General features: G+C 40.7%; 1 protein-coding gene across 1 annotated transcript in view; it reads right to left on the bottom strand.

The window, feature by feature from the left end:
- Positions 1-13,859, bottom strand: part of LOC132391709 (janus kinase and microtubule-interacting protein 1-like) — a 236,253-nt gene that overhangs the window by 98,944 nt on the left and 123,450 nt on the right. The window contains exon 5 of the mRNA XM_059965260.1: positions 2,329-2,826. Within this exon, the coding sequence (XP_059821243.1) occupies positions 2,329-2,826 (498 nt within the window). The remainder of the gene's footprint in view (positions 1-2,328; positions 2,827-13,859) is intronic.

Raw genomic sequence — 13,859 nt, 5'->3', positions numbered from 1 at the left:
GCCCACTCACCTAACCTATCCAAGTCACCCTGCATCCTCTTAGCATCCTCCTCACAGTTAACACCGCCGCCCAGCTTCATGTCATCCGCAAAGTTGGAGATGCTGCATTTAATTCCCTCGTCTAAGTCATTAATATATATTGTAAAAAACTGGGGTCTCAGCACTGAGCCTTGCGGTACCCCACTAGTCACTGCCTGCCATTCTGAAAAGGTCCCGTTTACTCCCTCTCTTTGCTTCCTGTCTGCCAACCAATTCTCTATCCACATCAATACCATACCCCCAATACCGTGTGCTTTAAGTTTGCACACTAATCTCCTGTGTGGGACCTTGTCAAAAGCCTTTTGAAAATCTAAACATACCACATCCACTGGCTCTCCCCTATCCACTCCACTAGTTACATCTTCAAAAAATTCTATAATTTCCACCCATAAAGCCACACTAGTTGAATTGTTCTGATTGAGCACTGCCATGACTTTTTCCCTGACTAGTTAGCTGGCCCTCCCCCTTTAATACCTCCCGCTCTGTCATGTCTAATGGAACCCCGAAATATTGAGCTGCCAGTCCCGCCCCTCCTGCAACCAAGTCTCACTAATGGCTGCAATGCCATCATTCCATGTGCTGATCCATGGCCTGAGCTCATCTGCTTTGCCTGCAATACCTCTTGCATTGAAATATACACAGCTCAGAATATTAGTCATACCCTGCTCAAGCTTTTGATTCCTGACTGTGTCTGGGATCATATCAACACCGGTCTACATAACCTCTCCACTATCTGTCCTGGTACTCTGGTTCCCATCCCCCTGCAATTTTAGCATAAACCCCCACACGCCCCCCCACCCACCACCGTGCAGCACTACCAAACATTCTGGCTACATTCGTCCCCTCCTTTGTACAGTTACAAACCATCTCTGTACAACATATGCTGGTGACATTCAACCTGATTCTGATTTTGATTCTGTACGGGTCTCACCTTCTCTAGAAGAGAGCCCATGGCGCAAGAATCTGACACCCTTCCTGCTAGAATTCCTCAGCCTCATGCTATACTGTACGATCTTCCTATTTCTGACCTCACTAGCATGTGGCTTGAGGAACAATTTTGAGATCATAACCCTCAAGGTCCTGTCATTTAACTTAGCAACTAACTTCTGAATTCACTTTGCAGAACCTCGTTGCTCTTTCTACCTATGTCATTGGTACCTACATGGACCACAGCTTCTGGTTGCTCAACCTCCCACTTCAGAATGCTGAGGACTCGATAGAAGATGTCCCAGACCCTGGCAACAGATGACCATAAGACCATAAAATATAGAAGCAGAATTATGCCATTTTGCCCTTTGATTTTGCACTACATTTCATCATGGCTGATCCAATTTTTCCAATCATCCCCAATATTCCACCTTCTCCCTGCATCTCTTCAGGCCCTGACCAATCAAGAATCTATCAACCTCTGCCTAAGTATACATAAGGACTTGGTCTCCACAAGTGCCAGATTCACCATTTCTGGCTAAAAAAATCCCTCCTCACTTTCATTCTAAAAGGATGCCCCTCTATTCTGAGACTGTGCCCTCTTATCTTAAACTCTCCCACCATAGGAAACATCCTCTCCACATCAACTCTATCAAGGCCTTTCACTCTTTGATAGGTTTCAATTAGGTCACCCCTCATTCTTTTGTATTCTGGTAAACAACAAAGCGTGAGAGAGAGAAATTCTTCAGCAATCTCTTACAGAACCCTGGGGTGTGGTCTAAGTGGTCCAGGTGACTTATCTACCTTCAGGCTTTTCAACTTCTCAAGTACCTTCTCCTTAGTAACAGCAATGACACTCACTTGTCCTATGACACTCTCATGTTTCTGGCATTCTGCTAGCGTCTTCCACAGCGAAGACTGATACAAAATACTTATTAAGCTCCTCCGCCATTTCTTTATCCTCCATTACTACCTCTCTATCGTCATTTTCCAGCAGGCCATTATCCACTCTCAGTTTTCTTTTTCTCTTTATATATCTGAAAATACTTTTCCTATTCTCTTTTATATTATTGGCTATCTTGCCTTCATGTTTCATCTTTTCTCTCTTTAGGGCTTTTATAATTGCCTTCTGTTGGTTTTCAAAAGCTTCCCAATCCTCCACCTTCCCACTAATTTTTGCTCTATTATATGCCCACCCTTTTGCTTTTATGCTACCTTAAACTTCCCTTGTCAGCCATGGGTTGCTTCATTCTTTCTTTAGAATACTTATTCATCTTTGGGACATATCTTTCCTACACCTTCCAAAATTCCACCATAAACACCAGCCATTCAGCAGGAATTGAGCTCCTGTTTCCCACTTACCAGCCTGCGGATATCTCTCTCACATTCTTTCTTTATTCTGGTTATCTCGTCCTGATGGGACTGATATGAGCTCCTGAGATCAGAGGCTTTCTTCTTATCAGCCTGGACTGTGTTGTTCAGGGTTTCTTCCACCTGCTTCTTGGCGGATTTCAATTCGACGATCTCCTGCTGGAGTTTGATGCGCTCAGTGTCAAATGCCTTCCGAGCCTCTTCTCTGGCTTCATTGAGCAGGGCGGTTTTGACCTTGTCAGCTGCCCCATCCCTTAATACATTCACAGTGGACTGCAGCCTTTGGATTTCACTGTCCTTGATTTTGATTGCACGGGCGAGCTCCTGCTCGTGCTGCTTCAGCAGGATCTCTCGCACGGTTTGCAGCTCTTTCATTTTCTCTTCGTGAAGCTTGGACTTGAGGTCGGTGGTGAGCACCGTGTGCTTGTGCTGCTCCAGCTCTCGCACCTGTTTCACTTCTTGCACCTTTTCCCTTTCCAGTTTGTTCACCTGGAGAACAAAAAGAGATGAAGAGTTTAAAAAGGCATGTCTCAAGTATTACCTTCTCATTGATTAAAAAGGAAAAATCTGCAGATGCTGGAAATTTTAAGTCAAACCAGAAAGTGATGAAAATACTCAGCCGGTTGGGCAGCATCTCTGGAAAGGGAAACATAGCTCATATTAAAATGTTAACTCTGCATTTTGTTCCACGGATGTGGACAGACCTCCTGAGCATTTCCAGGACTTTATACCTTCTCATTGGCAATGCCACAGTAGAATTAGGAGATATAGTAGAGGACAATGGTTGAAATGACTTTCATGGCCCATGAACAAGAAGCTGTGGAAAACTAGGAAAGGTTTGGATAGACAATGTCTACAGTGACCAGTCATAGCAAGGTGTAAATATGACTCAGGTAGATCAGAATCACTCACATTGTCCCATTGGTGCCCTAATGCAAGTGGCACAGGAATTTAGGGATAGTGGTCTGGCAGATTACGATCTATGATTAGCTTTATTTGTCACATATACATTAAAGCATAAAACAAAAAGAAAAATGTATAATTTCCATCAACCTTCACTGACCATAGATATACTGGGGGCAGCCCACAAGTGTCACCATGTTTCCGGCGCCAATGTAACATGCATACAAATTACTAACCCGTACATCTTTGGAAAGTGGGAGGAAACTGCAGCACTCGGAGGACCATTACAATCATTTTGATCTCCTTTACACTCACATACTGAAGAATAACAATAAACAATCTTGGAACATCCACAGGCCAAACGCCTTACATGCAGCGATGGGAATTGAACGCTGATCACTATAAAGTATCACACTACCATGCACCCTTATGTTTAAAGTACTTCAACTTTCTGAGACTGGTTAACTCTCCATTGCTATGATTGAAAGGGATGGCATCAAGCATGTTGCAAGTGTGACAGATCCTCCTGCAAATAAACCCGAATGGAAAGAATGATGAATTTCAATGTTTTCAGACTGCCACGTAGAACAGTTTGGCAGCAAATCACTTTAAGTGCACTATGTGGATTACAACCAGTGTCTTCAGCTAAAAATCTCATAATACCATGGAAAAAGGTATATTAATGACAACACAAAAGTTCTGGAATTGCTCAGCAGGTCATGCAGCAACTGTGGGGTAAAGATTGCAAACTGCCTTGATGAATACAACTATTAATATCCTTAAAGGCAGATCAGTCAAGGGTTGTGGCATGGAGTGTTCAAAGGGCTGGAAGGGCCTACTCCACACTGTCTCTAAATAAAGTGAAATAAAACAGACAATCGGCACTTAATGTGGGCACACCCATGTACCTCACTCCATAACTGGAGAGACTGAGGATCCTCAAAAGCAAAATAAAATTGAAGGGACCTCCATACAAGGAGAAGGTTAGTGGGACTCACTGATCCCATGTTTCCAGCTGTGAGACAAACATAAGACAATCAGCATCGCAAGCTTAGAGTTAACCCTAAGCTCTCTTCACACCCACCATATCAGCATTGGTAATGTTACTAGAATTAAATGGATCTATGACCTAAAACAATCACCAAGCTTTCTTGTAAATTAATTCTTGAACAGTTCCTCACTGCTCCAAGCTTCCACTTCAGAGTTATGTTAGAATTCATGCTACGGAAACCATTCAACCATCAGGATCAAAACATTAAGTTCTGCTGTTAACCTTCTAAGGTACTGATGAGTATTTAATAACCTATTGTTCAAACACAAACATATAAATTGCAATTTAAAAGCCTTTCAAAAAGTTCCTGTAAATAAATGTTACATGGATATACTCTGCAGGTTGAGCTGCAAATGGGAAAAGAAAAACAAAGTTGGGTGACAGAACTGTTGAAATTTCCTGACCTAGAACATGAACATTAATCTTTCTCTAAAGATGCTGCTTGATTATGATTTTAAGCATTTTCTTTATTATTTCAGCTATCCAGCATCAGCAGTGTTGTAACTCCGCAGTTTTAAGCTGAACTAGTACAATACCCAATAAAGATAAGGATAAAAATTAGATATGATTAGCTTTATTTATCACATGTATATTGAAACATCAAAACTTACAGTGAAATGTGTGTTTTTTTTACGTCAACAACTAAAGCATTCCGGGGATTGTACTGGGGACATCCTGCAAGTGCCCCCGAGCTTTCGCAAATCACTAACCTTAACCATACGTCTTTGAAATATGGCAGGAAGCTGGAGCAGCTGGGGGAAACCCATGGGAAGGACTTACAAACTCCTTACAGAGAATTGAACTCCAGTGATCACTGGCATTCTAAAGTAATTGTCCTCGCTGCTACACTACAGCGCCACCAGTACCAATACCCAGAATCAATGTTCTAATGTTGTATTGTTGCTACAATGAACTGGCATGAAGAAGCCTCTTAAAAATGCTTCTGGTGAGTCTGATGCCTGACCTGCTGCAGTGGGCAGTAATGTGGGCTAAGCCACTTCGCATCAGTTGAGAGATTATTATATCCTTTCAGTGATCCCAGAAGTAAGAATGAATGAGTGAATGTTTCAAGTAAACCATGTAAGGCAGGATATAGAGAAGTCTACGGTGTCAGTCTCATTATGCATTGATAATCTTTCTGCTTAGTACAACAGATTATATCATAAACTCATTAAATCACCAGTGAAAGACTAGAGAAATAAATGAAGTCATTTTCCTGTTAATTTTCCTCATTCTTATTTACCTTGATTTAAAATATATGAGTTTATTTTCCTAATTCTGCATTAGTCAAATGAAATCTGTCCTAACCAGCTTAAAAATTCAAATTAGTAAGACAAATGTGACATATTCACCAATTGAAATTGGTTGTTATGATTATTAGGTTTGTTGGATTGAGTTAAGAGGAAAGCTTAAATAGATTTTTCAATGTAACTGGAAGCAGCATATCCCCTCCCCACCACTGACCAAAGAGTAAGTGCAAAACACTCCTATTTCAACAAACCAAATTACACAGTAAAGGAGAAAACATGAATTACTTCTAAAAATATTCCACTTACCTTACGACTGAAAGTTCTAAATCAGTCAAACAACAGAAGTGATTGGTTTTATCAGCCAGGATTACATGCAATTCAAGAGCTCAGGACCAGTTCATTTAATCCCAAGTGGAATGATAATAATGCCTGCAGCTATTTTTGACTAAAGTGGACTTGGCTCAGTGGAAGTTGGCCAGAATCTAATTCTAATTAGCATGCAGACGCCTTAAGCTAGCGCACATCGTTAATATTGAGTCCAAGATGTCAAACTAAGCTGATTAAAAATAGGCCGGATAGCATCCTGCAGACATTTTCTCCTGAGTCACCACAGTCAAAGCTTTATTTTACATGCTTAATTGTAGCTTCATCCAAATAAAAAAAAAATACTGTACCGGAGTAATGCATTATTTTAAGAAATAACCTGGTTTTCTATATTGCATATTCTAAATATTTCAGCAAGGTTGAGAGGAGATTTAATGGAGGTAGACAAGATCATGACTGCTTTAGTAGGGCTAAATAAAAGGAGGATGGCTCAAGGGGTTTCAGAGGACACAGACAAGCTCTGAGTAAAAGATACAAGGGATACGTGATGGAAAATTTTAATGCGGTGGACAGTTACAATCTGGAATTTACTGCTTCTCAGAGGGTTGGAAGAAAGTGTTTACACAAATGTATAAGCATGTCAATAATGATCAGGAGTGGGCTATTCCGTTCATGAAGGTTGCCTTTTCAACAACTGATCTAATCATAACCATGGACAAAGAGGGAAACAGGAGGAAAGATGGTGGAGGGAGGGGATTTGGATGGGGGAACCGTAAATGGAGCATGGCTAGCTATGGAGCAGTCCAATTAGCCCAGGTCATGAGATGTCTTGTGCCTCCATCCTAATTTATGCTGCAGTCTAGTATGGTATTTCAAATACACCTGTGCCAGGCCTGACTCCCACGATACAATCTGAAACTGTTTTAAAGTTGGACCTCGTGATGTGATTAGACTCCATGTTGGGCCTTAGGCTATGACAGGGTTCCATGAAGTAGACCCATACTGCTATCCAACCCCATGTTATGATCAAGTCCTGCGCTACAATGGCATCAAGTGCCACAACTGGGCCTCATGACACAATGAACCTCTGATTAGACTCATTAAGCTGATTAAGCTGCACTTAAGCCGATAGCTGTAATGGGCCTTATGCCTCAATTAATTCTTGTGGTTAGACTTCACAATGTAATTAGACTGCTGTTGAAAAACAAAATTCAACCAAATTTATTATCACTGTCCTATCTGATGCGAAATTTGCTTTGCAACAGCAGTACAGTGCAAAGACATGAAATTACTATAAATTACAAAATTTAAAAAATGGTGCGCAAAAAAAACATTTGTTTATTTTGTAATTTATGGAAGTTATGAGGCAGTGTTCATGAACCATTCAGAAATCTGAAGGCAGAGGGGAAGAATTGTTGAGTGTGATCTTCTGGCTCCTGTACCTCCTCCCCAAACATCAGAACAAAAAAAGAGTGCGGGTTCCGAATGGTGACATTCCTTAATGATGGACGTCACCTTGAGGCAGCACCTCTTGAAGATGTCCTCAAACATGCAGGTAGTTCTGTCTGTGAGGGTTGGCTAAATTTACAGCCTCTTGCAATCTTGAGCATGAGAGCCTCCATGCTCTGTGATGCAACCAGTTAGAATGCTCTCTCTCCACCATACATCTTTTTGGCAGATGCTAAGGGCAATACTTGTTGAAGTGGTGCAGCTAGTCTGATTCATTTCCTCCTGTAGCACAGTTAGAGATTGGCAGGTACGATGTTGAGGGCATTGCTGATTCATGGCTGAAAAACAATCATAGTTAGGAGCTTTACATCCAAGGATATACATTGCATCAAAAAGGCAGGCAGGTATGCAGAAGGAGTTGGGAGGAGCTGCTCTGTTGGGAAAAACCAAAATCAAGTCCTTTGAAAGAGGTGACATATGATCAACAGAAGTGAGTAGAGTTAGCAAACTGCAAGGGCAAAAAGACCCTGATGGGAATTATATGCAAGCTTCCAAACAATAGCTCGAAGATGCGAAACAGGCGGAGGGCAGAGCTTAGAATGATGGCACCTAACGGTGACTCCTTTGCTTGCATCTTGGGAAACAGCTCTATATCTATCTTCAATATCTCTTTTTTGCCTTTTCAAGGTTCTTTTGAAGACCCTGACCTGGAGTAACATGCTGACTTCGGTCCTTTGCAGGAACAGGACCTGCTCTCAGGGCCTCACGACCGGCTGCTTTTTGATATGCCAAGGATACCTTCAGGGTGCACAGATTTTCATGGAGGCGGGCGGATTCAAGGTCAGTGCTGCTGCAGAAAACTGGTGTGTCATGGGAGTACATGGAAGATCAAAAGCAGCAAGCTGGCTGCTGGCTTTTTAACCATATAACCCTATAACAATCACAGCACGGAAACAGGCCATCTCGGCCCTCCTAGTCCGTGCCGAACTCTTAATCTCACCTAGTCCCACCTACCCGCACTCAGCCCATAACCCTCCACTCCTTTCCTGTCCATATACCTATCCAATTTTACCTTAAATGACACAACTGAACTGGCCTCTACTACTTCTACAGGAAGCTCATTCCACACAGCTATCACTCTCTGAGTAAAGAAATACCCCCTCATGTTTCCCTTAAACTTCTGCCCCCTAACTCTCAAATCATGTCCTCTTGTTTGAATCTCCCCTACTCTCAATGGAAACAGCCTATTCACGTCAACTCTATCTATCCCTCTCAAAATTTTAAATACCTCGATCAAATCCCCCCTCAACCTTCTACGCTCCAATGAATAGAGACCTAACTTGTTCAACCTTTCTCTGTAACTTAAGTGCTGAAACCCAGGTAACATCCTAGTAAATCGTCTCTGCACTCTCTCTAATTTATTGATATCTTGATTTATTGATTTGCCCAGAGACCCGAGACCTTTGGGCACAGAGCTCAGAAAAAGCGACGCAACAGACTTTTAACACCATAAATCACTGAGTTGCTTTTTTATGTCTCCCCTCTCGCTGTGAAACAGGGAAACACTTTTTCCCTTATTAGGGAGAGAGAGAGCCTGTGGTATGTTGAATACCAGGTGAACAAGTAGTCTTTGGAGTTCTACAAGTCTGTGTCTTTATTGATGCTTTTCTGCATGCTTGAGTGCACAGTGGGGGTTGCCAATGCATTTTTGCTATTGGGGAGGTCGTCACTTTGCTGCTGTTTATGTGTGGGGGAGACTTTGGGGTTCTAACATTTAATTGTCATTCATTCTTTGGGACACTCCTCTGTTTTTGTGAATTTTGAAGAGGAAAAGAATTTCAGGATGTATATTGCATACATTTCTCTGACATTAAATGTACCTATTGAAACAAATTAAAGGTGTGTAAAATGGGCAATGTTACAATAGTCAGTGGGGATTTAAATAGGCAGGTAGATTAAAAAAATTAGATTGGTACTGGATCTCAAAAGAGAGAATTTGTCTAAAGCCCATGAAATGGCTTTTTCAAGCAGCTTGTGGTTGAGCTCATGAGGAAAAAGACACTGGACTAGGTGTTATACAATGAACAGATTTTATTAGGGAGCTGAAGGTAAAGGAACCCTTAAGAGATAGTGATCATAATATGATTGTTCTAACTTCTAGAGTTGTTATTTGTTTTGCATGAACATCACTTCTTGGATGCAAGCTGTTTTTGTATCATTTCCTGCATCGGTTAATTTTGATTTGATTTGAAGCACATGGTGGGAAAAAAACATTAATCTTTATCCTCTCATTATTTGCCCTTGAAACAGCAATATCTATGAGTCTTAAGCTTTTGCTCATAATGGTAAACATCCAATAGGTATATTTTGAAGGAAGTATTATGTTTATCATTATTAAAGTATTGTTGTGCCACAAATTTGCTCTTTACTCTTGCTTACACAGCACAGTTTTGGAGTATCGTGTATGTTTATTACCTTGGTTAACACAAATTGTGAGAATAATCGACAGTATTAATATCTTAAATGCAGGACGATTCTATGTTGAACTTCATACATGTTTTACATAACTTTCTGCAGTTTCACAAGTGGGAAATGTCATTAAAACTCCTGAGAAAACTTCTATCTAGGGGTAATTTTTGAGAAGTTGCTTAACTCACTGCATAGTTGTGTAAATACGCACTGCAGAGGTGGCAAAATGTTTGAATTCACCCTGCAATTTGAGGGGGAGAAGCTACATGCAGATATATCAATATTATAAAGGAGTAAAGGGAATTATAAAAGCACAAGAGAGGAGCTGGCCAAATTTGAGAGGAAAGGGATACCATCAGTGGTGGCAGAAGAACAGCAATGGTTGGAGCTTCTGCAAGCAATTCAGAATGTAACGGGTAGATATATCTCAAAGAAGAAATAATATTCCAAAGGGAGGATGAGGTATCTGTGGCTGATAAGAGAAGTCAAAGACAGCATAAAAGCAAAAAAGAGGGCATATAATACAACACAAATTATTGGGAAGTTGGAGGACCGGGGAGCTTTTAAAAACTAACAGAAGGCGACTACAAAAGCAATAAGGAGAGAAAAGATGAAATATGAAGGTGAGCAAGACCAGATGAACTACAGCCCAGTGTCCTGAAAGAGATAGCTGTGGAGACATTAGTAGTGATCTTCCAAAAATTGCTAGATTCTGGAATGGAAAATTGAAAAAGTCACACCACTCTTTAAGAAGGGAGGAAGGCAAAAAAAAAACAATGCCTGACTTTAGTGGTTGGGAAGATGTTGGAGTTCATTATTAAGATGAGATTTCAAAGTGAGAGGGAAATTTATTCTGCGTAAGATAGTACACAGATATTACTGGACACCAACTAAACTCTACAAAATAGGGATTATTGATAATCATTTATGCTGGAAATGTAAAAATGAGGTGGCCACATATTTTCACATGATTTGGGAGTGTTCCATGGTTTGTCCATTTTGGTGTAAAGTTCTTGATTTGTTGGGGGAATTGGTCAGGATCAACACTGCCCTTGTGTCCACGGCTCTGTCTCCTGGGTGATTGGACAAAGATACCTAATGTAAACAATGACAAATTTACTGTTCTAAAGGTGGGTCTCATCACAGCTGCAAATATTATATTACAAAACTGGAAAAAACCCAAATGTCCCACCATGAAGGAATGGACTGAGGAAATGGTTAAGATTTCATCATATGAACACATGTTGGGAAGAATTAACAGTGAGGGAAAACTTGCAAGACGCGTGGGATCAATTTTGGTTGTATGTTAATTTAAACTTAAATTAGAAGTCTTTTTTTTTGTTTCTTAGTTTTATATGTTTCCCTGTCATGGCTGTATAAATATGCTGTCCTGTATCTTCTCTATGATATGCCGTGCTGCTTTATAAAATAAGAATAAATAATAATAAAAATTAGAATTACAAAAAAAAAAAGATGAGATTTCAGAGTACTTAGAAGCACATGATAAAATAGGTCAAAGTCAGCATAATTTACTTAAGGGGAGAAGTTGCCTGACAAATCTGGTAGTGTTGAGGGAGTCTGCAGAAGGACTTAGATTAAGAGATTGGGAAAAGAAGTGGCAGATGGAATATAGTGTAGAGAAGTGTATAGTCATGCACTTTGGAAGAAAGAATAAAATCACAGACTGTTTTCTAAATGGAGAATAAATTCAAAACACAGAGATGCAAAAGGACTTTGGAGTCCTCATACAAGATTCTCTAAAGGCTAACTTGCAAGTTGAGTCAGCGATAACACCACAAATCATTGAGTTGTTTTGTTATGTCTCCTCTCTTGCTGTGAAATGGTGACACCTCTTTTTCTCTTATTAGGGAGAGTGAGAGAGCCTGTGGTATGTCAAATTACTAGGTGAGTGAGTAGTCTTTGGCTAATGCAAGTTTGAGTCTTTATTGATGCTTGCTGCATGTTTCACTGCTCGGTGGGGGGTGCAGATGCTTTTTTGCTGGTATGGGGTTCATTGCTTTGCTGCTGATTATGTGTGGGATTGGGGAGCTGAGGGAGGACTTTGGGGTTCTAACATTTAACTGTCATTCATTCTTTGGGGCACTCCTCTGTTTTCATGGATATTTGTGAAGAAAAAACATTTCAGAATGTATATTGTTTACATTTCTCTGGCATTAAATGTACCTATTGAAACTATTAATAAGGAGGGCAAATGCAATGTTAGCATTAATTTCGAGAGGACTAGAATATCAAAGCTAGGATGTAAAGCAGAGGCTTTATAAGGTATTTGTCAGACCACACCTAGAGTATTGTAAGCAATTTTGGGCTCTTTATGGATGTGCTGGCTTCAGAGAGGGTCCAGAGGAGATTTACGAGAATGATTCCAGCAATGAAATGTTTATGTATGTGGAGCATTTGATGGCTCTGGGCCTGAACTCTCTGAAGTTTAGAAGAATGATGGGATACCTCATTGAAACCTATTGAATATTGAAAGCTCTAGATAGTGTGCATATGGAGGGGATGTTTCCTATAGTGGGGGAGTCTAGAATCGAAGAACATAACTTCAGAATAGAGAGACATCCCTTTTGAACAGAGATGAGGAGGAATTTCTTCAGCCAGGAGGTGGTAAATCTGTCAAATTCATTTCCACCATTTAATGTTGAGGCCAAGTAATTGGATATATTTAAAGTGGAGGTTGATAGGTTCCAGATTATATACTTATTTACTGAGATACAGTGTGGATTAGACTCTTCAGATGCTTCATGTTAAAGGTTACCAGGTGAAGAAAGCAGTATGGAGTTAAGAGGAATAATATCAGCCATGATGAAATGGTGGAGCCAACCGATGAGCTGAATGGCTTAATTCTTCTACAAACGTACTATGACCTATGGTCTCTAATATGCCCCGTGGTTTTTTGGCCTATTGATGCTTCTAGCAAAATCTCCGTAGTTAAATATTTCTACCCAGCCTCTGCTGAGACCCAATTCTCGAACCTTAACTAAAAAGAAAGGATGGCCAAGTCCAGGGCACCAGACAAAAATGGCTGATGGGCCATATTCACGTAGGAAGATGGTTACTTACAGGGAGTACTGGGTCTGCAAGGGGTATCAAATACCAAACGATGCCAAAAGCTTTGCTCGACAGGAGATCCTGACAGGTTGGTTGCAGTCTGCGTTTTCTTCTGCTAAAAGACTCCTGCACTGCTACCAGAGCTTCCAAAGCTTCCACCTTCCTTCACGTGGGTAACTGTCCAATGTTAAAGATTAAATCCACCCTGCCTTTTACTCTGATGTACTCATCTTCTGAACCAGACCGGGTCCTCTCAACTCTCAAGCAATATCCATCTTTGAAACAAATAGTTAAAGATGGACTCAAACAAAATAGTTCATTACTCTTTGGCGTGTAGGGCAGTCTTGATGCTGTTCAACTCTGCCTGCTTTAGTGCACAATTACAGAAGTCATCCATCACATTCAAAGTCAAGTTACATCACGCAGCATGAGCAAGGAAGAAATATCAGAGTATAATTTGTAGACCTGTCTGGATGACATACACACATTTTTTTCTGCTTCTCTTTGCCACTTTCATGAATGTCTCAAATAATCAAGAAAGAACAATACAGCAGGTGTCATAATATATCTCATATGTGAGCCTGAACTGGTGGAGCATATTCATGCAGGAAGATGGCTACTCACAGGGAGTACTGGGTCTGTGTAAGGGCATGAAATGACACAGAATGCCAAAAGCATTGCTCCATAAGAGATCCTGACAGGTTGGCTGCAGTCCCCTTTTGTTTCTGCTAATTAACTCCTTTCCCAATGACAGCTTTACATTGACTTCATTGCAGCACTGCCATTTTTGAATTAATGTTGAACTTCATGTATGCCAGAGTTTGTAGTCACCATAACAGAATGAAACAGACTAACTGCAGCATCCAGACATCTTCTGTAATGATTCCTCCAAAATGGCAGCTCTATATACACAACACCCTCTGCCTGCAGAAGCTGCCCCTGATATTCCTTTTAAATCTTTCCCATCTCATCTTGCAGCTACGTCTTCTAGTCTTTCATTGCCACTC

This window comes from Hypanus sabinus, chromosome 3, assembly GCF_030144855.1.
Source record: "Hypanus sabinus isolate sHypSab1 chromosome 3, sHypSab1.hap1, whole genome shotgun sequence".
Classification (NCBI taxonomy): domain Eukaryota; kingdom Metazoa; phylum Chordata; class Chondrichthyes; order Myliobatiformes; family Dasyatidae; genus Hypanus; species Hypanus sabinus.
This window is presented reverse-complemented; position numbering and strand designations above follow the sequence as displayed.